The 23,405-nt window shown below is 50.2% G+C and overlaps 4 protein-coding genes across 10 annotated transcripts; 2 read left to right on the top strand and 2 right to left on the bottom strand.

Moving 5' to 3' along the window:
* Positions 1-800: 800 nt before the first annotated feature.
* LOC120953554 (lysine--tRNA ligase) lies at positions 801-3,557 on the bottom strand. Of its 2 annotated transcripts, XM_040373612.2 has the most exons (3): positions 3,256-3,557; positions 2,821-3,096; positions 801-2,653 (listed from the first exon to the last, which is right to left on the bottom strand). In XM_040373612.2, exons 2-3 carry the CDS (start codon positions 2,994-2,996, stop codon positions 934-936), a joined length of 1,896 nt encoding a protein of 631 aa, XP_040229546.2. In that variant the 5' UTR covers positions 2,997-3,096; positions 3,256-3,557; the 3' UTR covers positions 801-933. The 2 variants fall into 2 exon arrangements, with proteins under 2 accessions (XP_040229546.2, XP_040229555.2); XM_040373621.2 differs by lacking the exon at positions 2,821-3,096 and having other exon boundaries at positions 3,160-3,548.
* A 2,312-nt stretch (positions 3,558-5,869) lies between these two features.
* LOC120955507 (uncharacterized) lies at positions 5,870-9,578 on the top strand. The gene is made up of 3 exons (XM_040376425.2): positions 5,870-6,331; positions 6,419-8,211; positions 8,298-9,578. The coding sequence occupies exons 2-3, from the start codon at positions 6,462-6,464 to the stop codon at positions 8,420-8,422; spliced, it is 1,875 nt and encodes a 624-aa protein (XP_040232359.2). The 5' UTR covers positions 5,870-6,331; positions 6,419-6,461; the 3' UTR covers positions 8,423-9,578.
* Positions 9,579-11,079: 1,501 nt separating this feature from the next.
* Positions 11,080-13,416, bottom strand: LOC120957149 (tRNA methyltransferase 10 homolog A). Its single transcript, XM_040379200.2, has 3 exons — positions 13,173-13,416; positions 12,998-13,100; positions 11,080-12,605 (listed from the first exon to the last, which is right to left on the bottom strand). Exon 3 carries the CDS (start codon positions 12,536-12,538, stop codon positions 11,498-11,500), a length of 1,041 nt encoding a protein of 346 aa, XP_040235134.1. The 5' UTR covers positions 12,539-12,605; positions 12,998-13,100; positions 13,173-13,416; the 3' UTR covers positions 11,080-11,497.
* A 216-nt stretch (positions 13,417-13,632) lies between these two features.
* On the top strand, positions 13,633-22,981 carry LOC120952038 (putative uncharacterized protein MYH16). 6 transcript variants are annotated; one of them, XM_049608708.1, is made up of 8 exons: positions 13,633-13,945; positions 14,078-17,281; positions 18,002-19,246; positions 20,197-20,280; positions 20,354-20,528; positions 20,628-20,845; positions 21,002-21,316; positions 21,880-22,981. In XM_049608708.1, exons 1-8 carry the CDS (start codon positions 13,883-13,885, stop codon positions 21,931-21,933), a joined length of 5,358 nt encoding a protein of 1,785 aa, XP_049464665.1. In that variant the 5' UTR covers positions 13,633-13,882; the 3' UTR covers positions 21,934-22,981. The 6 variants fall into 6 exon arrangements, with proteins under 6 accessions (XP_049464665.1, XP_049464664.1, XP_049464658.1 ...); XM_049608707.1 differs by having other exon boundaries at positions 13,636-13,945; positions 17,642-19,246; XM_049608701.1 differs by having other exon boundaries at positions 13,637-13,945; positions 17,462-19,246.
* The last annotated feature ends 424 nt before the right edge of the window (positions 22,982-23,405 follow it).

The raw sequence follows: 23,405 nt of genomic DNA, 5'->3' as shown, positions 1-23,405 counted from the left end.
GGATCTTTGACATTAATTTGGGCAGCGTTTCAACGTGGCCAAATTAACCAGTTGGAGCCAAAACGAACTGGTCTAGACAGCCACAAAAATCCTATCAAGAATATTCCATTCCCAATATCTCTGTTCGAAAGCCTTATAGATAACCATAAATAGGTAACATTAATATTTTGAAGGCTTCAATTTCGGATTTTATCAATTTCCTTTAATTTCTACTCTGTATGCCAAAAATTCGCAAACGAAACATTGCTATTTTCGTTACACAATTACAAGTACCGTGAAGTCTACCCAATGTTCAAGAGTCCGACCACTTAGAGAGATGTTGAGTTTTGAATATTGATTGAATATTCGCCTTGGGAGACGCATTCACCTTGAAGAAGCTGAAAACAATGTATGGAATAAGACGGGACACTGTTGGAAATGTCCATCATAAGGGAACAATTTATCTTCAAGTGACTACATCTTAGTGAGATATCATCGCATTAATTTAATTCTTGTTGTACCATAGCTTGAAAATCAACTGCAAATAAAACGGGCACGATCGTACGAGCAAAGGAATAAATTCGGGACACAATGAACTTGTTTCTCTGCCAAGTACAAAACCCGTTCTCAGAATTGCGATAGGTGACTTAACTGCTCTTTTCAACTGAAAGATAAACCGTTTTTCCTAGAAATGTGTATCCCACCGTACGCTTCGCTACATCAACAAATCCCGCCACTGCAACCGTCTTATCAATGCAACGGTCTTATCGTTTCTCAAAAATCGCTCACTAAAATAGGCAAACAAAAAAAAGCAGAGCCAGTAAGTTAATAGATAGACAGTTTTACTTCTGCAAGATTAGCAAACGCTATACACACAATCAATGGAAGCGGTCAGTCGCCGCTCCGTCGCGATGAAATGCCCGTCTCTCTCTCTCACACACACTCTCGCTTTCTCTAAGCATCACTGCTGCCCGGCTCGGGGCCGCCGGCCCCAACCGACGCCGGATGCTTGCGGTTCGGGTCGTCCGGCTTCATGGCCGGGAAGAGCAGCACCTCCTTGATGTTGTTCGAGTCGGTCAGGAACATGGTGAGCCGATCGATGCCCATGCCCCAGCCGCCGGTCGGCGGCAGGCCGTACTCGAGCGCGGTGCAGAAGTTTTCGTCCACCAGCTGGGCCTCGTCGTCGCCGGCCGCCTTGTCCGCGGCCTGCTGCTCGAACCGCTCCCGCTGCACCGCCGGATCGTTCAGCTCGGTGTACGCGTTGCACACCTCCTTGCGCATCACGAACAGCTCGAACCGCTCGGTCAGGCCGGTCGCGCTGCGATGGTACTTCGCGAGCGGGCTCATGATCTGCGGATGGTCGCAGATGAACGTCGGGTTGATGCACGTCTCCTCCAGGAACTCGCCCACCAGCTTGTCGAGCAGGCGGGCGGCGGTGCGCGGCGGCTTGCATTCGACCTCGTGCTTCACGCACAGCGCGTCCAGAAACTGGACCGCCTCGGGCGTGTGCAGCTGGTCCGCCGCCGGGAACGTTACCTTCAGCGCCTCCTCCAGCGAGCTGATCATCGAGATGCGCCGGAACGGGGGCGTAAAGTCGATCTCGTACTCGTCACCCTCCGGCCCGTCCGGATGGTACTTGACCTTGTACGAGCCGTGGATCGTGTGCACCATGCCCGAGAGCAGCTGCTGCGTGATGTCGATGATGTCGTTGTAGTCCGCGTACGCCATGTAGAACTCGCACGTGGTAAACTCGGGATTGTGCGTCAGGTCGATGCCCTCGTTGCGGAACTGGCGCCCGATCTCGTACACCCGGTCGAGCCCGCCGACCGTCAGCATCTTCAGGTACAGCTCGGGCGCGATGCGCAGAAACAGATCCATGTTCAGGTCGTTGTGGTGCGTGATGAACGGCTTGGCCGTCGCGCCGCCCGGTATCATGTTCATCATCGGCGTCTCCACCTCGAGGAAGCCGAGGTTGTCGAAGAACCGGCGCACGTAGCTGATGATGAGCGCGCGCGTCACGAAGATGTTGCGCACGTTGTTGTTCAGTATCAGGTCGAGGTAGCGCTGCCGGAACCGCGTCTCCTTGTCCTTCAGCCCGTAGTGCAGGTGGGGCAGCATGTGCAGGCACGGCGACAGCAGCTTGATACGGCGCGCCATCGCCGACAGCTCGCCCTTCTTCGTCTTGCCCGGCACGCCGGTCACGCCGATGATGTCGCCGCGCCGCAACCGGGCCGTCTCCTCGAAGAACAGCTGCTCGCTCTCGTACGCCTTCGCGTTCGCCATCACCTGCAGCTTCAGGCCCTCGCCGCGCAGGTCGAAGAAGATCAGCTTGACGCCGGACTCGCGGATCGCGTGCACCCGGCCCGCCACGCTCACCGTCACATCGTCGAGCGTTTCGCCGTCCTGCAGCCCGCTGTACCGCTCGATGAACTCGCCGAGCGAGACGGTCACGCTGAACTTGTGCGGGTACGGGTGCGTGTCCGGGCTCTTCCTCAGCTCGGCGACGGCCGCACTGCGCAGCTTGAAGTACTCGTTCGGCGAAATCTCGTCCAGGTTCTCCTTCGCCGGCTGCTTCTTGTCCACCTGCCCGCCATCGGTGGCCTGGGCCGCGGCCGCGCTCTTTTCCTGCTTTTCCTTTTCCTTCGCTTCGGCTTTGAGCCGGCGCTTCAGCTCACTAGAAGGCAATGAAAAACAGAGCAAACATTAGTCCGAAACCGGTGCCTGGTTGGAACATACTTTTGGTAGGGGGAGGGTGAGAGGGCCCACTAATCTAATTGGATCTAAGATACAGCAAGGAAACAGAAAGAAGGGATTTTCCCTCCTCGGGAATGGGAAGTGTACATTTTCTGTCGCTTCGATTTCCATCGCACCGTCTCGGTGGTGCCGAGCGGCGTCTGCACGGTGGACGGCAGTAATGCCGGCAGTGGTGGGGCCGCCGCCAACCGGCCGCCCTGGTGCACCGTCCACGCCGTCACACCGGCTCGCCGTACCAGCTGCCGCACCGTCGCCAGCAGCATCTTTTCGCACACTTTTCGCAAACACACACACACGCACACGAGGCCTACACGTCCGCACGACCGGTGACCGGTGGGGGGGAGAGGGTGCCGCGCGCCACGGCTACGGCGAGAAGACAAGAAAAAGAAAAGAAAGCAGAGAGAAAGAAATTCGTTTCCCACTTACTTCTTGGATAGCTTTTCTTCGCCCTGCTTTGCGTCAGCCATTGTACTGTTTTTTTTTGTATGGAGGTGATGCAGTGGCAGCAGAACTTTAATTTACCGTTTCGGTTGCCTTGCTTTCTGCTTTCCGCCGGATGCCGATATTTATATATGTGGCAGCCTTCCCTTTTTTTTGCTCTTGCTCGTTCCCAGAAAGCACTAACGTAGATTCACCATGCGACCATGCCGGACGAACTGACGTACACGTGTATGTGTGCGTGTGTTGGTATTTCGTTTATTTTTGACGCACACACCAGGTGGATGCGGCGTTGTGCACCAGCTAGGTAGGCGCGGCAACCAAGGGGAGTGATAAAGAAGGAGCAACAATGCAGCCGGGCGCGGATTGAGATAGAGTGAGATAGAAAACGGACTTCGTACTTCCTTCACGCGACGATGACACAATTGCACGTTTTGCTGTCATTTGTTCGACCACTCGGCCAGTTGAGCGATGTGCACGGGAGGTACTGCCAAGGTTGTTACATGTTCCATACAGTCTTAGAGACCCAACAAACAAAATTCAAATATACCGGTATTGTACCGACCGACTCAAGGAACGGTCAGAACCTCGCCGCATGCGATTTTGCCGCATGCGGCAAGAAAAGAGTTTTCTCAATTTCGCGATTGCGAAATTCCGGTCTGTATATTTTCGGCCTAACGATAATCGCTGATGCGGGCGTGTAAGTGGAAAAAGCTTCTTCTTCCCAAGCGCCACAGATTAAGCTTAAACGACTGGAAAATTAAATATCCATAGAAAAAAAATGAAAGCTCCACAGCTTCATTGGTTTGATCAATAGATGGCGTATTAAAACTGATTATTATATTGCTATCCTTTTCTTGCAATGTGTTTCGACAAGTTTCATCTTATCATGACCTATATAGCCTTCTAACTTTCCGAGCAAAAATCTATATGAATGGTCGTGTGGTCAGATACGTGGGTATCAACACCGACGACCATTACTCAAATCCCAAGCGCCACAGATTAAGCTTAAACGACTGGAAAATTGAATATTCATAGAAAAAATATGAAAGCTCCACAGCTTCATTGGTTTGATCAATAGATGGCGTATTAAAACTAATCATTATATTGCTATCCTTTTCTTGCAATGTGTTTCGACAAGTTTCTTCTTATTATGACCTATATAGCCTTCTAACTTTCTGAGCAAAAATCTATGTAAATAGTCGTATGGTCAGATACGTGAGTATCCCCAAATAGCCAGCTCGTACTTTATAGCTGATTTAGGGCTGTTTAACGAAAAATCGTTCCGATGTCGTACTTTGTGGCTGATTAAGAGATAGACGGTACTTTGCGGAACTATGGAGCTTTTTAACAGGCACATGGTACTCTTTGGAACTTTGCGGCTGATTAGCACTATGTATAGGGTTCATGATGGAACTTGAAGGCTTGTTAAGAAAGGGTACTGAACTTGGTGGAACTTTATAGCTTTTTAATGCATGACATCGGTACAAGGTGGCTCTTGTCAAAGTGTCAAAGACGGACGCCGGCAATAATCTCATTGCTGCTGCACAAGTTAGATTCGTTAATTGAAGAATAAATATTGAGTGAAGTGATTGTGAATTATCAATAAATTGTGTAAAATTTTGTGTAATTCATCAATAAAAAGGAGTTAAAAATATACATATGTGTTTAAACGAAACAAATCTTGTTGTTTATTTAATCGATGACGCTTGCTTGAAAATAAAACACAAAGAAAAATAATCCCTGGCATCGTGGCATAAGGAAGCTGCTTAGGCGCTGTTTGAAAGACCCACATAGAACTTTGATGCTGTTTATCTACTGCAAATGGCGAATTAGAGCAGCGATCTTTAGCGTGCCAAAATGAGCTGCTTAAGCAATTCTGGCTATGTGGGTCAACACAAACGACCATTATTCGAATCTCACTTGCTTCAGTGCTGGTGGTTTCCGTTGGAGTTTAGTATTTAAACAATCGTATCGCCGTTCTGGTTCTAGCGATGCATAACTTCAATGCGAAACCATACAACAGTACAGAGGAAATGAGAAAGCTCTCCTCCAAGCGATGAAGCTCCACTGGTTGGGGTATCCCACCAACAGAGAGAGAGCGCCACCAGATTTTTTGCTATTTTTAGAATGCATGAGTCGTTTGCCGTCTGCTAAACGAAGTCTTTCTATATTCCGTTTAGGTAGAGAACTTGAGTCGTTTAGAAGCCGTTTAGTGGTCGTTTAGTGGATTTGTGGCACTTGGGATCTCACTTGCTTCAGTGCTGGTGATTTCAGTTGGAGTTTAGTATTTAAACAATCGTATCGCCGTTCTAGTTCTAGCGATGCATAACTTCAATGCGAAACCATACAACAGTACAGAGGAAATGAGAAAGCTCTCCTCCAAGCGAAGAAGCTCCACTGGTTGAGTATCCCATCAACAGATAGCACCACCAGCTATTTGCTATTTTTAGAATGTATGAGTCGTTTGAGGTCTGCTAAACGAAGTCTTTCTATATTCCGTTTAGGAAGAGAACTTGAGTCGTTTAGAAGTCGTTTAGTGGTCGTTTAGTGGATTTGTGGCACTTGGGTGAAGTCCTGAAAATGGTTGCCAACGAAAACACTTCAAAAGCATTAACGATGTTCAATAAAAAAATAACCCGGACCTTCACATAAATTATCCTTTAAAAAGAACATATGTACTGGTGTTGGTATAAATTTAGCACCCTGATTGTGCTACGAGCGAATAGCGGAGAGAAATAGAAGGAAATGCCATCATTATTGCAGAAATATTGTGGAAAAGACACAACATGAATTTCGATACCTGGGAACTGACCTCCGCGTATGTATAAACCTTTGCCTTGCGTGTTGTCAAAATCGGCTATCTCGCTCTGTCGTCTGCCCTGTCCCGTTTGCGCTCCCAGGCTTGGAAAATATTTTCTGTTTGTTTAGGTGGGCACGGGTGCGCTGCTGCTGGGTGGTCTTTTTTCCGTGTGCAGGAATTTCGAGGAAAAGCATCGACTCAGCGAGGGAAAAAACGGCACCAGGCTGCATTTTCTCAGCTCTGACTCGATGGTGGGATAAAACGGAAAACAACTGCTTTCCACTGCCAGAAAGATTACACTGGCTCCCGAAACAATCCCAACCGTGCTTTTGGCAACCATGTCGCTGGTCGTTTGAGGTAATTTAAACACAGGAAAAGGGCGTATATTTTTTTTCTTGTTGCTTCGTAGCGTGCGGCTGTAATTCCAATTGTAATTCATTTCAGCTTGCCTCTGCACTGTACTGGCCAACTAGCAACCCGCACACAAATGGATTTCTCTGAAGCGCTTAAAATTCCTATTGGAAAATCACACGCCCCACTGCCTGGGGGTGGCATCGTGAATGGTGGAGCTCCGGGCAGCAGTGCCGGTGGGGGTGGTGTTGGTGGCGGCGGCGGCGGTGCTGGCAGTGTACACCTTCCGGACCAGCAGGGAGCCGGGTACGTGACGGAGAAGCTGTACATGCTGCTCCAGCTCTACCTGCAGAACAAGGGCTGGAACCCGTCGGTCGAGCTGCTGCAGTGCTTTGCCGAGCTGAAGGACACGCCGGTGCTGCCCAGCGCGGCCTACCTGCAGGCGCTGGCGAGCCGCGTTGCGCTGGACAACCAGGGCCGGCTGGTGCTGCGCGAGTCCGGCAAGATCGTGCTGCCGTACGAGCACTTCGCGAACGCGGTCATGCTGAAGCACATGTCCGGGCCGCACGGGCTGCACCTGAGCATCGAGGCGACGGTCCGGGCCGTGATGGACTCGTACACGATCGGGCGCGACTGCTTCGGGATGGAGAAGGAGTTCATCGTCGAGGTGGTCCAGTCCTGCCCGAGCCCGGCCTGCCGCTATTACAAGGGCCAGCTGGGCGTCGGGTCGTACATCGATCCGAGCGCGTTCGGCGCCACTAGCGGCGCCACTGCCAGCTCGAGCGGTGCCGGAGCGGGCGGTGGAGGAGGAGCAGGAGGAGGAGGAGGAGGGGGTGGAGTAGCACCACAGCCAACGCTACCGCCGCCGCCGCCACCGCCGCCAGCGCCCGGGCACCTGAGCTCGGCGGAGTATTTGACGCATCTTCAGCAGCAGCTCGGCCAGCAGAGTGCCGGTCTGTTCGAGCTGGGAGTGGGCGACCGCGATCCGGCCAAGGCGCTGCTCGGGCAGGCGGCGAAGCACGCCAAGGCGACCGCATCGCCCCAGCACCAGCAGCCGCACATGAGCGCCGCACTGTTTCAGCAGCAGCAGCAGCAGCAGAGTCGTGCCATCGTACAGCCGAAAGCTCCGCCACCGTTCGACGGGTTCAGCAACCTGTCCGCGTTCGACAAGCAGCGGATGCTGCAGCATCTCCAGGACAAACAGAAGCATTTCGAGGCGGGCCACGTGGCTCCGTCGCACGTGGTCGGCACGGGCGTGCACGGTGCGTCCGTAATGAGCAAGCAGCAGCAGCAACAGCAGCAGCAACAGCAGGCAGCGACACTGCTGCATCAGCACCAAACGCAGGCCCTTCAGTCGTCGGCGGTGCCGCATCACCATCTACATCATCCCTCGCAGCAGCAACAAGCGCAACAGCCACCGTCGCAACTACCACCATCGGTGGTATCCTCCCAGCAGCAGCAGCAGCAGCAGCAACACGCACCACCACCAACCATGGTGGGACCACTGATGCCGCCGATGATGAGCCAACCGCAGCAGCAACAGCAACAGCAGCAACAGCAACAACAGCAACAGTTGGCCATGCAAGCTCACCTGAGCCAGCCACCGCTGCAGACGGTCAACATGGACACCGGGCACAAGCTGTCCGACTACATGCGCGGTGCGGTCGATCCGCACGAGTGCGTGTCGGCGGCCAGCAGCGAGCTGCTCGCGCTGCACAGCGGCGCCTGGAACCAGGACCGGGGCGCCGGCGACGGTGCCGCCATCAGCCAGGACAAGATCATACGCGCGTTCAGCGAGCTGATGCGCAACATCGCCAAGATGAAGACGTTCATCCGGCCGAGCATGTGCAAACCGTACGGCAAGCAGTCGGAAAGCTTGCAGAAAAGTAATGAGTAGCACGCAATCGTACCGAAACGGCAGCTAACACTTGTCTTGTCTCTCTTTCTCTCTCTCTCTTTTCCCTTTTTGCAGCACTGTTCGACACCATACAGCTGCTGCAGATGCTGCGCAACTGTCTGCCGGCACCGCACATACCCGTCTCCTCCTGGAAGGGTACCGATGGGACAGGCGGCGGTGCCGAGACCGCATTGAACTGAAGCGCAGAAGGACGAGCCTGCGCCTCCCCCCACCCAAAACCACCACCTTCTCATTATAAATGTTTAAGCCATAACTTCACTAGAGTAGCGGTTAGAAGAAGAAAAAAAACCTTAAAGAAACTGCTTAACACGGCCATAGGGCTACAGGTTGGTGCTGTTAAAGGGGACGGAAAGTTATAAAGGTGGCCCATTTTTATTGCCTCTCTGTCTCTCTCTCTCGAAGAGCTCTCGAAGAGAAGTAATTTAAATTCGCCAAAATTCAAAACGCGCGCACAAATCGTTTGTGAACAGCACAAAGCCCCCCTTCTCGAATGAGATTTCGGACCGGTTGTAAACAAAATTTCCCTCCTTAAAGGCTTTTACCACGCGGTCGTTTCTAATCTCGCTGCAATATGCTTCCCAGCCCCGGCACGACTGGGTCACCTGGTCAACCTGGCCCTCATTAACTATACTATTATGATCATTCAATTATCTAGTCTTTGAAATGTGACCCACCACTGGTCGGTGAGGTGCAAACGATTGCCAAAGAGTATGGAGCGCGATAGCGCCACACACACACACACACACACACACACACACACACACACACACACACACACACACACACACACACACACACACACACACACACACACACACACACACACACACACACAAACTCCTCTGCTTAGCGGGTAGTGTGTTTATCCACAACTCCAGCCATCCCTCTTCCTTAGCTTTAGTAAGATAAGCGTCTTTAGCTACCTTAGCGTAAGAAAACGCCACTGGGCGACAAGTAGGCGAGAGAAAGAGAAAGAGAGAGAGAGAGAGAGAGAGAGAGAGAGAGAGAGAGAGAGAGAACATGCAATCGAAAAGCTAGTGAAAATTGTCGGGCCAGTTCGGGGAAGAAGCACGGCAAGGATGCGAATTGGCACTGATAAAGGCACGTCTGCCATCTTCCGGACACTAATGTGATTATCCCTGCGCCTCTCTCGCTCTCTCTTGAAGCCTCTCGGCCCGTTCATGTGCAATACACACAAACACACAATTACTTTACTAACTTTATCCCATAATCTCTTCTTGTAAGGGTGACTCGACCGGCTGCGCCCGCGCCCTACTTGCTCATGTGTGATGATTACAGTAAAAATAAAGTACTAATTAAAATTCAACATTCAAACACTAATTTGCCTCACTTTCGCGCTTTTTTGTAGCATTTTTTTCCTTATTTTTCAAATCAGTCTCTGACGCAATGTTCGATTCCTTATGCTTTGAAGTGCGTTGCTGTGGGTGTTACTGTATACTTTATTTTATTTTTTTATTATTTATACATACAATTCTGAGTCCACTGATCGTTGATTGAATTCTCTTGGTAAAATTCATACAAGCTATTGGATTTCGCTACTGGATAAAGCGTAGCCGCTCCCGGCAGACATTGATATTCTCATGAAAGTCGAAAGGTTCGAACATGCTGTTCATTATGCGGGACTTTGCCGTTATTGGCTCGAAAGATCCGTATGCTGCGTACCTAAATTGCGACTCCTTGAAAGTATCTGCTGTCGTGTTGTATGCCTATTCAATTTTTGGAGAATTGCCGGCCCATCAATGTTGCCATTGAGCACACCAGCGATAAACAGCGCTTGCGCATTTCTTCTCCTGATCGCGTGTGTCTCCAGCCCGAGAAGTAAGCAACGTGACTCGTAGGGCGGTAGTGCGCTAGGATCGATACACATAGGATGGTCAAAGTCTCTCGTAACTTAAAAAATAAAACCCAGGCTTCTGTTTGACTGTCTAATGATTCCGTCGAAGACTCCGAAATCAGATTTGGCTTCGAAACGGAGTCGGTTTCGGCATCTTCATAGGAATAGCCGTTGGGGTCTGATGATGCTACGTGTTGATAACGGCAAAGAATCAAAATTTACTTGTAAATGATCTATTCGCATCGAGGTTCCCGGACTTATTTCGCTTCCCACACTTCTTATTTCAATTCAAAAACTAATTCTCATTCCGGAGCTAACTCCATTCCAGTCAAACCTGATTTCGTCACCGGAGCGAATTGCGATTCCCAGGTCGATTTCGATGCCGGAAACGATTCTGATTCCGGAGCCGATTCCGATCCTGGGATCGATTCTGGAGTCAACTCCGGAATCGGCTCCGGATTCAACTCCGGAATCGGCTCCGGAACCAAACCCGGAATCGATTCCTGCATCGGAATCGGCTCCGGAATTGATTCCGAACACGGAATCGGCTCCGGAATCTATTTCCAACACGGAATCGGAATCGGGTAGGTCCGATTCCGAGCTCCCACCATAACTCCTGAGGCAGGCCAAAGAGGATGTAGCGCCGGATAAGTAACTAATTGTAGATCTTGATTTTTTTTTTGTTTTTTTTTAGTGACAACATATGACAAAAAGAATTCTTTACAAATTTTCACAGCAAAATGCCTGTAAGGGTTGTTAGAACTGTATGATACAAGTCTATCAGCATAACTTGCAAGCTATAACATAACAACCATTTTTTTTGAGTTGGACTGATCTATGCACAGCTGCAGAAACTGCATGAGTTAATTTAATTGTTATCGGAATATTGCATCGATTAAGCATTCAAAAGTTATAAGCCTTCAAAATCGCCAGGTTGCCTGGTAAAATGATGGGTTTTTTTCGATTGCCATTGACAGAGGGTTGAGATAGGATTGATTTCTTTTATTTGTAGCAATCAAATGGAAATATTATGTTGATAAATGATTTCTAACGCCTTACGGTATCGAGTATTTCAACTCAACGCTCGTTATCTAAGGTAAATGGCCATAAATAGCACTACCACAGACAAGTATCGATGGCATCGGATGACCAGCACCATTCGTTGGTGCAATGTCTATCAACTATCTTTCACGAACGTATTTATCTTTTCTATTGTTGAAATAAACTTTTTTTAAATACACTTTTTTCGAATGTAAAACTAGCAAGTGAGTAAAACCAACATGGCATTTACTGCAACGTCAGAGAAGGACACGTTTGTTTATAATCCTGCCACTATAAAGACTATAAAAAAACGAAGAAGTAAAAAACTGATTCTGTACAATTCAACCGACAAAACTGTTCAACCGCTCTGCTCGGCGGTTGCCTGGCAGTCCTCCGCATTGCCACTCTCCGGCGCGTTCGCACCATCCTGCGTGGCCACCGGCACCGTCTTCGGCGTGACGCCCTTGCGGGCCGGCAGCACCTCCAGCAGCGTCTGCTGCCACTCCTTGCCCATGTGCACGTTCAGCAGTATCTCGAACACCTGGTTGATCGTGAGGATGGTGCGCGTCTTGATCACCAGATGCTCGGCGAGCGGCAACCGGGCGTGCCGGATGCCGTGCTGCTGCGCCAGCTGGTAGCAGTGGCCCTTGTGCTGGTTGTGATCGACCAGCCCGCCGATCACGTACACGCAGCCCTGCTCGAGCCGCTCGAGCACGTGCTCCGACTCGCTGGTCAGGTAGACGACGCGGGACGGCTTGAACAGCTGCATAAAGTGCTCGCTGCTGAACCGCACGTCCCAGTGCCGGTAGCCATCGTTGCGGGCGAGATGCCGCTCGACCGCACCGCCCGGTTCGATCCCGACGAAATGCAGCGGCACCGGGCGAACCGAGCGCCGGTTGAGCGTGTACATGCGCAGCAGCTGCTTCACGCACTTGGCCACATCCTTGTCGATCATCAGCTGGTCGAAGCTCAGGTCGACAGCGACCTCGATCGTCGCCTCGCCGTAGCTCACCTTTCGCCGCTTCAGCTCCTTCCGGCTCGGACCGGTGCGCACCGGCAGCCCCTGCTGGATTGCTTCCTGCCGCTTCGCCTTCATCTTTTCCTTCTCCTTCTGGCGCTTTTCCTTTTTCCGCTGCTCCCAATTCTCTAGCTTGAGCAGCTTTTTGCGCTGCCGCTTGGAGAGGGTGCCGTTCGGTTTGTCCGGTTCGTCGCTTCGGTCGGCTTCCGGTGGGGCTTCGGGTGTGGATTGACTTTGCGCCACTTCCGGCACGGTCGGGAGCTTGTCCGGCTCGGGTACTATCGGGCACTGCTCATCTTTTGGACAGTCTGTCTCCATCGTTGTCGTTTCCTGCCGGATGGCGGGTTCATCCCTAACAGCATTAGATAAACTTTCTTCCATTCTGAGGGCCTTTGGCTCTTGTCATTACAGAGCTTGTTTCGTTGCTAATGTGGCATTACATATCATCCTATCATCCAGCGTCAATAAGCGATACCATAAAGGGAAAGAACAGAATAGAAGGATGCATTTAATAAAACATCCTCAAACCCGAATTACCGTTGTTTAAACCCATTCAAACCCAATCGACGCCCTTCGTTGGTTCAGATATTTAAGTCCTGCCCTTGTACCTGCCTTGCCACTACCCTGAGACCGTTTGTCGTACCCCATACCCATTATTAGAATTATTCTGACTTTCTGTTACTGCCCGGGTTTGGTCTAGTGGTGGGAACTCGGAATTGGGCCTACCCAATCCCGGAATTGATTCCAGAAAACGTCGAAGCTAGCCGGAATCGATTCCAAGGAAAACTTCATTTTTCCCATGTGTAGTTTGGTCAATAATGTTCGTCCTAAAACCCGTACCTGTAGTGCTTGCGAAACAGGTATCGCTTTTATTTGGCAGTATTGGTTCTCGTTCGTTTCGTTGCTCTTCTGTAGCGCAGGCGGCTACAAAATTACACACGTGCTACAAATAAAAAAAAGAGAATTAAAACCAATCAAATAAAAAATGCGACCTGGAGCAACAGTTAAACATTACCACGCGGCCAGCCTCTGGGAAAGGGTTCAGGATGGTGTTTATGTTTACGCCGCTCGTTCTCGCCGCTGCACCGATTGTTAGGGCGCCTTAGAGTTAGAGCAAGCAAGGAAATAACGGATTCCTGTTACAAAATCGATACACTACCTTTTGGGCAAAAAAGCGTTCCGGCATGTTTGGCAATAACAAACACCGGCATTGACATATAGCGGCCGTGTTGTGGCCGTGACAGCAAACAGATGACAGCTGATCCCGGTTCGGCACTGTTCGCTAGGGTTCGACACTGTTCTCTGCCGCAAATAAAATAACGCTAAACAAAATGAACCGAAGTGGTAACTGTTTATATTGGCGCAATAAAGTAAGAAATTTAGAGAAAGAGTTAAGATTAACTATTAATTAGACAGCTTGGCAAATAGCTTGCGAACAGAAGAATTGTTTATGCCAGCATCGTACACGACCGTTTGACAGGTGCTCGGCAGCTGCCAACCGAAACGGTGACGTTTGCTTGAATGCTTCAAATTTGTTTGATAACGGCCATTGCCAGTCGCAGCCGATCAACAACGCCACCGTACGCCGATCCGGTCGGTTTGCAATTCAATCATCTTTCCATCGGGTTACCGATGGCGTGCGTTTCGTAGCTTTCTGCAGAGAAGCAATAGTTGTAGTGTTAACCAAGTTTGATATTTTCGTGTGTGTGTGAGTGTGTGCAAAAAATGGCAGAAGTTCCGTCGCCGAAAATGGAAGAAAGCTTCTGGCGTGGGGTGGTGCTGCGATGGGTAAATTTGATCCGTTTGGGAGGAAGCTCTCTTTGCTTCTTATGTATTTTAGGAAGCCCGGCCACTAACCTACGCTTGTGTTGCTGTTTGCTCTTTTCGTTTCCTTTCCCCCCACCCCCTCCTCGTTTTAAGGTGGAACGTTCCGGCCTGAACCCCGGCCAGGATTACATCGATCTGGCCGCTTGCTACGACAGCTTCCGCAGCAAGCTGAAGGGTGCGTACGAGCTGCAGGAAGCGACCGTCGCGGAGTTTATGCGTGCCAAGTTTCCGCGCTTCGAGCTGCGGTTGGGCCCGGGCGGCGAGATTCCCGAGAGCGAGTACGTGTACGTCTTCTCGCTGATGCTTTACTTCTCCTGCATCAAGCACCCGGTGCCGTACTTTCAAAACATTGGCAAAGAGTTCGACGAACCGTTCCAGTACAGCATGAAAGCGTTTCTCCACTCGTTCGTGTCGGAGGGCAGCAAGGAAATGCGCATCGATCGTGCGTTTCTGGAGCGAGCGTTCGGGAACGCAGCACGATCGGCGCCCGCGTGCAGGGCGGACGCCGGGTCCAGCGCTACCCTCTGCCAAAGCGCGGTACAAATGATCACCAGCACGCCGAACGGCAAGCGCGAGATGAAGAAACCGTCCCCGGTGACGCCTAAAAGTGTGGCGCTCGAGTGGAAGGTGAAGAATCTGTCCGAGCTGCTCGTAACGGCCCGCGCCGAAAACACCAGCCAGGAGAGGCAGATCGAGCAGCTGCTCCAGAGCGTGCAGGAGCTGCAGGAGGAGAAGCGGCGCAATCTGGCGAAAATCAGCGCGCTCGAGCTGAAGGAAGCGTGCGTGTGCATGAGCGACGCGGTGGACTATCTGGCGCACCCGCTGGGCCGGGCGACCGAGCAGCTGCAGAAGCAGCTCGAATCGAAGAACCGCTCCATCGAGGCGCTGGAGGAGGAGCTGAGCAGGGCGAAGGAGACGGCCAGCACGGAGATGGAGCGGTACCGGGCGATGAAGAAACAGTACGCCACGCTCGAGGAGGACAATCAGCTGATGAAGCTGACGGCCGAGGCGCTGAGGGAGGAGCTGGCCGCGAAGGACGGCGCCAATCAAAACCTAGCGGAAGCGGTGAACGATTTGCGGCGCTTCATCAGGGAAAACCACTTGACCAACGGGCAGCCGATGGAGCCGCTGGAAAGTTCGTTCGAGTTTTTGGACAGATCGTTTAAAAATGTGACCCCGGGCAACGATAGCCTGTGCAACGATGCGGAAACGCTGGCGGCGACGGTTGTGGACGTGAAGCTAAAGGAGAAGGAGCACGAAAATGAGTGCCTGAACAGAAAGGTACAAGAGCTGGAACAGCGATGGGAGGAGCAGTGTAAGGCACACGCGCAGGAACTCGCGCGGATGCAAACGGAGGCACAGCGGCTGGCCCAAACACTTGAAGCATGCGAGCAGGCCAAAGCGCAGCTCGAGAAACATCTGGAAAGGGAAAAGGCCACGACGAACGAACTGAATGCTTGGAAAGTACAGCTGAATCAGCAGTTAGCAGATGCAAAGGTTTTAATGGATAAGAAGGTGGCCGAGCAGCAACAATCATTAGGACGCGCGTTGGAACAAGCTAAAGCGGAACTCGTAGACCAGCTGCTAAAGTACCAGACCATTATGGAGCTGGTAGAAAACGAGAAGAAACAATTGGTAAAGCAGCGTGAAGAGATAAAGGCTTCGATGAGCGCGGAGAACGCTGAGCTCCGTCGATCATTAGAAGCGATCGAGCAGAACAAAACACAACTTGCAGCTAGTTTGAAAATGGAACGGGCGTTGGTAGAGGATCTGACTCGTCGTAATCAGGAGCTGCAGGCCCAAAAGTCCCAGCTGAAAGAGGAGTTTGAAACTTCGAAGGCCTCAACGGATGCAAAGATTGCGGCGCTACTGCAATCGTTGGACGCAAACGAACAAAACAAAGCTCAGCTTGCCGACAATCTGGAAAGGGAAATGGCAAAGACGCGGAACCTAACTAGTAGGAATACGGAGCTAGATGTCGTCAAGAAACAACTGACGGAAGAGCTTGAGTTGGTCAAGACATCCATGCATGAGAGCAATGCAGGATTGCAACGATCGCTGGATGCGTTGGAACATACCAAAACACAACTTGCTGACAATCTCGAACAGGAAATGGCTAAGACTGCTGATCTGAACCGTCTGACGGAGGAGCTTGAAGCTGAAAAGAAGCAGCTGATGCAGGAGCTTGAAATTCAGAAGAAGCAACTGATGCAGGAGCTTGAAGTTGCTAAAACATCGATGAGTGAGAACAACGCCGAACTCCAACGATCTTTGAAAGCGATCGAACAAACTAAACTGCAACTTGCAGATAATCTGAAGAAGGAAATCGCTAAGACAGCTGATCTGTACCGTCGGACGGAGGAGCTGGAAGTTGAGAAGAAACAGCTGACGCAGGAGCTTGAAGTTGCAAAAACTTCGAAGAGTGAGAACATCGCCGAACTCCAACGATCTTTGGAAGCGATCGAACAAACTAAACTGCAACTCGCAAACAATCTGGAGAAGGAAATCGCCAAGACAGCTGATCTGAACCGTCGGACGGAGGAGCTTGAAGTTGAGAAGAAACAGCTGACGCAGGAGCTTGAAGTTGCTAAAACATCGATGAGTGAGAACATCGCCGAACTCCAAAGATCTTTGGAAGCGATCGAACAAACTAAACTTCAACTCGCAGACAATCTGGAAAAGGAAATCGCCAAGACAGCTGATCTGAACCGTCGGACGGAGGAGCTTGAAGCTGAAAAGAAGCAGCTGACGCAGGAGCTTGAAGTTGCTAAAACATCGATGAGTGAGAACAATGCCGAACTCCAACGATCTTTGGAAGCGATCGAACAAACTAAACTTCAACTCGCAGACAATCTGGAGAAGGAAATCGCCAAGACAGCTGATCTGAACCGTCGGACGGAGGAGCTTGAAGCTGAAAAGAAGCAGCTGATGCAGGAGCTTGAAGTTGCTAAAACATCGATGAGTGAGAGCATCACCGAACTCCAACGATCTTTGAAAGCGATCGAACAAACTAAACTGCAACTCTCAGAAAATCTGGAAAAGGAAATCGCTAAGACAGCTGATCTGAACCGTCGGACAGAGGAGCTTGAAGTTGAGAAGAAACAGCTGATGCAGGAGCTTGAAGTTGCAAAATCATCGGAGAGTGAGAACATCGCCGAACTCCAACGATCTTTGAAAGCGATCGAACAAACTAAACTCCAACTCGCAGACAATCTGGAAAAGGAAATCGCCAAGACAGCTGATCTGAACCGTCGGACGGAGGAGCTTGAAGTTGAGAAGAAGCAGCTGTTGCAGGAGGTTGAAGTTGCTAAAACATTGATGAGTGAGAACAATGCCGAACTCCAACAATCTTTGAAAGCGATCGAACAAACTAAACTCCAACTCGCAGACAATCTGGAAAAGGAAATCGCCAAGACAGCTGATCTGAACCGTCGGACGGAGGAGCTTGAAGTTGAAAAGAAGCAGCTGTTGCAGGAGCTTGAAGTTGCTAAAACATCGATGAGTGAGAACAACGCTGAACTCCAACGATCTTTGAAAGCGATCGAACAAACTAAACTCCAATTCGCAGACAATCTGGAAAAGGAAATCGCCAAGACAGCTGATCTGAACCGTCGGACGGAGGAGCTGGAAGTTGAGAAGAAGCAGCTGTTGCAGGAGCTTGAAGTTGCAAAAACATCGATGAGTGAGAACATCGCCGAACTCCAAAGATCTTTGGAAGCGATCGAACAAACTAAACTCCAATTCGCAGACAATCTGGAAAAGGAAATCGCCAAGACAGCTGATCTGAACCGTCGGACGGAGGAGCTTGAAGTTGAGAAGAAGCAGCTGACGCAGGAGCTTGAAGTTGCAAAATCATCGGGGAGTGAGAACATCGCCGAACTCCAACGATCTTTGAAAGCGATCGAACAAACTAAACTCCAACTCGCAGACAATCTGGAGAAGGAAATCGCCAAGACAGCTGATCTGAACCGTCGGACGGAGGAGCTTGAAGTTGAGAAGAAGCAGCTGATGCAGGAGCTTGAAGTTGCAAAAACATCGATGAGTGAGAACATCGCCGAACTCCAACGATCTTTGAAAGCGATCGAACAAACTAAACTCCAACTCGCAGACAATCTGGAAAAGGAAATCGCCAAGACAGCTGATCTAAACCGTCGGACGGAGGTGCTTGAAGTGGAGAAGAAGCAGCTGACGCAGGAGCTTGATGATATGAAGACTACGAATGCAGCGCTGCGTCAATCGTTAGAAGTGCTCGAGCTAACCAAAACGCAAATCACGAACAGCTTAGAACTGGAATTGGTTAAAATCGGGGATCTGAAGCATCAACTTAAGGCAATGGACGAGGCGAAGACTCTGGCGGAAAAGCTAGGCGACAGTGGGCGGTCGGAAATGCTTGCGAAAATATCGCTACTGCAGCAGAACCTGGAGGAAGAGAGAGAAAAATCGGAGGAAATCAATTGTCAATACTTAGCAATGAAACGGCAGGCCGACGATCTAGATGCGCAGTGTACAAAGCTGATGAAATCGTTATCGGAAAATCGGACAGAAGTGTCCGATCTGCAACAGCAGCTTGCGGGCAAGACAGCGGAACTTGAGCAGCTGAAGTTGCAGTACGAAACGAAACAGTCCCAAAAGGCAAAGGAAGAGGATCTGGACCGTCTGGCGCTCGAAAATGAAAAGACCAGCCTACAGCAAGAGGTCGCTCGTTTACAAGCGGCGATGGACGAGAAGACGGACACGCTGCGCCGATCGCTCGAGAGCGTCCAGGAAGCGAAATCGCAGCTCGCCCACGACCTCGAAAAGGAGAGACAAAGAGCGGTAGGCCAGCAAGCGGAAACGGCCGACAAGCTAGCCGTGCTGCAGCAACAGCTCGACCAGGAACGGCAAAAGTGCGAAGAGCTCAACCGGCAGTACCTGGCAGCGAAACGGCAGGCGGAAGAGCTGACCGCAAAGTGCACCGAGCAGGCGCAGAAGTTGTCCGACGATGGTGGCCAGCTGCCCAGCCTGCAGCAGGAGATTGTCGCGAAGGAGGCGCAGCTGGAAACGCTGAAGGCACAGTACGACAAGGTACTGGCCGAGAACGAGCAGTACGTCACGGATTGTGAAATATTGTCGGTGAAGCTGTACTGTGCGCGGAAGAAGCACACCGAGATGGAAGCGGAATGGGCCCAGGAGCGTGCCGCCCTAAAGAAGGAGCTGCACGAGAAGCTGCACGAGTCGCGGATCGAGCACCAGAACACCATGGAGAAGATGAAGAATCATATGGTAAGTAGTCGAGGTGTAGTAGTAGTGGTAGTAGTAGCAGCTGTTCTCTTGCATACCACGCTGACTTGGTTGAATTTCGCGCCCTAAGGCACCCACGACCCACGCGGACATACATTGCAAGACAGTTTTTTTTTTGTACTTGAGGCCCACCCCCGTCCAGGGGATTTGTGATGGGAACAAAATCGATCATTAGCACCGACACAACATTATAGCATGCTCTCCATATCCCACCCCCCTCAGACGATCCACATTTTGGGTATTTCGGTTTTTGTCTTCCTTTGCTCTAATTCCATCATTTTAACTCGTTTCGTCATCAAACACGTGGCAAGGTGTGTAATCCTGATTCTGTGGTGTCCGCTTTTTTTTTTCTTTCTCTCTTCTAATTACAGCATTCGGGCCGATCCGGATGGTCTTTGGTCTGTGTCATCCCAATCGTATTGCTTTGCGCGACGGTGGTTGCCACCGTTGCCTCGTCATGGGATCAATTTGAACTCATACTCAAGCCCAAACAGCCTCCATACTTTTGAGAGTGCTGATGTGTATGTGTGTGTTAGTGTGTGCGTGCGTGTGTGGGTGGATCGAAGTGGATAAGTTGCTAAAAGCCGTTCGAATACTGCAAAAAAACGGTAGTATTCGCGGATATGTTTGCCTACATTATAATCGTTATTGATTGGTTGTTTGTTGAATAAAGATAGACTCGTTTGAACTCACTCACAAGGATTTTTGTTGTCTATGACATTACGTTTGATACCATCGTTAGTGCCTTAATATGGCATTTTGGATATTGGCTTTTTGCCTCCTCGGGGTTTTCAGTTGCAATTGTGCCACGTGGTCAGCGGAATTTGAAATACTACAAAAAAAAAACGAAAAAACAGCAAACAACTGAACGCGACCCGCGATGGACGTTTTTTTTCTCTTCTCCTCTCCTACCCCATTTTTTTTCAAATTAGGTAAAGCTACACGAAGAATCGAAAACAAAGCTAGAACACGACAAACAGGGACTGGCAGCAATGGCGGAAGGCTACCGCAGAAAGGTACGTGACGCGGGAAACCCCAAAGGTGGCTTCGAATCTCACGTGCGTGCTGTTTCACTTGTTGCACTTACAGATTGAAAACTTGGAATCGCGCTGCACCATGCTGCAGAAGCAGCTGGCCGAAATGAACGAACGCAATCTAGAAACGCGCAAGGAGAACCAGCTGCTGCAGCTCAGGCTGAAAACGATCGAGGAGCACCAGGGCAGCGATCGAAAGTCGCTAATGCTGCCCTCCCAGTCCAGCCTTCGTAAGTGGATTGTTTTTTTTTTTTTTCGTTCCGTCTGCGTGTATCGTTTTTTCTACTCTTTTTAATCCATGCTGTGTGCCATATGCGCTGTACTTGCAGGCTCCAATCTGCAGATGGAGGATGAAGTGGGCGAGCTGTTCGATAACATGTATCTGACCGAGCTGAAGAATGGCCGCTGTACGCCGCCCGATGCGATGCACGCCGACTTCGACCGCTACTCCGAGCTGTCCCGGCGCAACTCGAGGCAGCCGCCGCACCTCCGCACCAACTACATGGCCCTCGCACCGGACTGTATACCGCCGCAGGATGACACTGGGGTAAGCCAATGCTGCATGTCCATGTCCCACCCGTTACGTCCCGTTACGTGCTTCCGTGCTCTCCCCCCCCTCCCCCTCCACCTTTTCTCCTAATGTTTTGTGCGTGTGTATGTATGTATGTGTGTTAATGTGGGCGTGTTGCTATAACGTGTTTAGGATAACATTTCGACCACGTTCGACGACAGCTCCACCGGGCTGATAACGCGCCGAAAGGTTAGCGGCATCACCTCGTACAAGCGGCCCGGCCCGCCGACGCCGAGCAAGCGGGCCGGCCGCCTCTCGCTCAACGGTCCGCTCATGCCGGGCCCGGCCGAGGTGCAGTACCGGGATGCGTTGCGGGACACGAACGCGAATGGTGCGGCCGCGCAGGACGCATCGGCGGCCCGGACCGGGCGGACGAAGACGCCCGGCAAGTTCAAGCAGATGATGAGTGCGTCCAGCCTGCTGAGCAACTTCCAGCCGCGCGATGAGGTAACTAGCAGGAAGAAATTCTTTCCGTACTATCTTTGAAATTCCCATCGTGTAACGCCCAACGCGGTGTGTGCTGTGAGCATCTGGGAAACGGGTGCCCCCCCTTTCGTTTTAGTAGAATCAGTGGTAAAACAAACAAAAAACAGTATGAAGTGGGAGGAATTTAGAAGCAAAAAACAAGGTATTTAGTTTGTGACTGTAGGCACGAGAGAAACCCGTACAGTAATCATGATTGTGTATATTAATTTTTAACCAGCAAAACATAAATGCATGCGAAGATGTTCCATACATAGAACCAGGCATATGTTTTGGCAGATTTTTTTTAGATTAGATATAGATATCCCTTCGTTTTACGATAGAAAGTAGCCTTTTGCCTGTTCTTGAACCGTTGTGCACGTATTCTAGCCATTAGGCACAACTAGTGTAATGTATATATATGTGTGTGTGTGAGGTTGTTTTTTACTGTGACTGCAACTTTCAAACAAGTCGCCACTACTCACTGTATGAACATTCTTCCCTCCAAAAAAAAAATCCAACTCTGTTTCGATTTGTGTGATTTTCAGAACACCTCACCGAGGCGACGGCTCAGCTGGTTTAACAAAGGCAAAAAGTATTGAGCAGTGTGAACCAAGAAACCCCTCCCATTCGCAACGGGTGCAATTTCAACAAATTTCCGTCGCTGTTTCGGTCCTGCTGTGCTAGTTGATTCACTAAAAAAAAGCAGTTGTATTGTTGCACGGTCAATCGTTTAGGACACACGGGAGCGATACCACAGGGCCGGAATTGTTAGGCAAGTTAATTTAACGTTAGTTAGTAGGCAGTGTGCAGTTTACTATTAGAACCAGCGGTAGAAAGGGATGATTTTTTTATTCTATTTAAAGGGCATAACATTAATAAATTACGCAATATCATTTATGTGCTCCAAGGTTGAGTTAATGTGTCGAGCAAATGTCACAGCGGAAGCGCGATAGTCCGAAGCGAACCCGTTTTTTTTTTGCTGTTGAACGCATTTTTTACTAATTTTATTGAGCGGATTTTATGTATGTACGACATTGTGATGATGAGATGATACTCTTGCGCATAAAAAAAAACAATAATCAAGGTTTTCCACTAACAAACACGACTACTGGGTGTGTTTTGGTGATCCAACTATACAATTGCGTTTTTATTCGTTTCATTACATATACTTTCTGCTCTCGCTTCGTTCCACCTCCGTTCGGTTTCCCTCGCCATCTTCCCAAGGCGATCGATTTCCTAACCCTGACCGAAAAAGGGCGCTCGCGCCACACCCTCGCTCTAAGAAGGTCGAACATTCCTGCAATCTCACGCAGCCCCGTTCCGACAAGACAAACAAATAATCGATCAACTCCCTAGGGGTGTTTTATGGGTTTTGTGGGAGAGATTATACCCCTAACGCGGGGAGTTCATCGACGTTTGGACGAATCTCCTCCGGAAAGCAAAACGAACAAATCCCTATTCGTATTGTATACCATTTTTAAATCTATATATAATCAACGTTTGCAACGTGTAACGAAACCGCAAAACAACTTCTAGCTTTTTCCGCGTCTCGGTACCAGAGAGAGAAAAAAAAAAAACACGAACAAACAAACAAAAACACTAAACTCACAATATATAAGAACACGTACAAAAAGGAAATGCTTTTTCAACAAACAACGACAACTAAAAGCGCACGAAACGAAGCGTCGAAAATGCTAAGGAATGCCTAAGTCACGCCCCCGGCCCAACCCCAACCCCTAACTCTGCGCTGCGCAAGAGCCGGGCTGCTGGGGTGGGGGGCACGGTGGTTAAAATGTTGCAGTCGATCGATGCGTTAAATCGTCATGGAAAAAGGACACGGCGGCGGCACAAAAACGAAGAAGAAGAAGACAAAAATAATGCGAGAAAAGCACAAAAGCGACACGACTGGCTAACTGATACGCACGCGCGCGCGCGCCCTAACCCTACCCAGCTTTGTCTGGGCAGCAGATCTTTATCGCGTAACCACCGCCTCTCTTCTCCATTTAACTCCAGTGCCGCTTTTGCTTCCGTTTTGCCCCTCCCGTCGGTCGGGGCCGGCCGTAGCGAAATA

This window comes from Anopheles coluzzii, chromosome X, assembly GCF_943734685.1.
Source record: "Anopheles coluzzii chromosome X, AcolN3, whole genome shotgun sequence".
NCBI lineage: Eukaryota > Metazoa > Arthropoda > Insecta > Diptera > Culicidae > Anopheles > Anopheles coluzzii.
The sequence above is the reverse complement of the archived record's forward strand: the minus strand, read 5'-3'. Positions and strand labels throughout refer to the sequence as shown.

Coding starts and splice junctions, on each gene's coding strand:
- LOC120957149 (XM_040379200.2), bottom strand. CDS start 12,538: ATGGAAGAAAGTTTATCTAATGCTGTTAGGGATGAACCCGCCATCCGG.
- LOC120953554 (XM_040373612.2), bottom strand. CDS start 2,996: ATGCTGCTGGCGACGGTGCGGCAGCTGGTACGGCGAGCCGGTGTGACG. Junction 2,654..2,820: donor AAATCGAAGCGACAGAAAAT/GTACACTTCCCA, acceptor ATTGCCTTCTAG/TGAGCTGAAGCGCCGGCTCA.
- LOC120955507 (XM_040376425.2), top strand. CDS start 6,462: ATGGATTTCTCTGAAGCGCTTAAAATTCCTATTGGAAAATCACACGCC. Junction 8,212..8,297: donor GTCGGAAAGCTTGCAGAAAA/GTAATGAGTAGC, acceptor CCCTTTTTGCAG/CACTGTTCGACACCATACAG.
- LOC120952038 (XM_040371169.2), top strand. CDS start 13,883: ATGGCAGAAGTTCCGTCGCCGAAAATGGAAGAAAGCTTCTGGCGTGGG. Junction 13,946..14,077: donor GTGGGGTGGTGCTGCGATGG/GTAAATTTGATC, acceptor CCTCGTTTTAAG/GTGGAACGTTCCGGCCTGAA. Junction 20,529..20,627: donor GCCCTCCCAGTCCAGCCTTC/GTAAGTGGATTG, acceptor CTGTACTTGCAG/GCTCCAATCTGCAGATGGAG.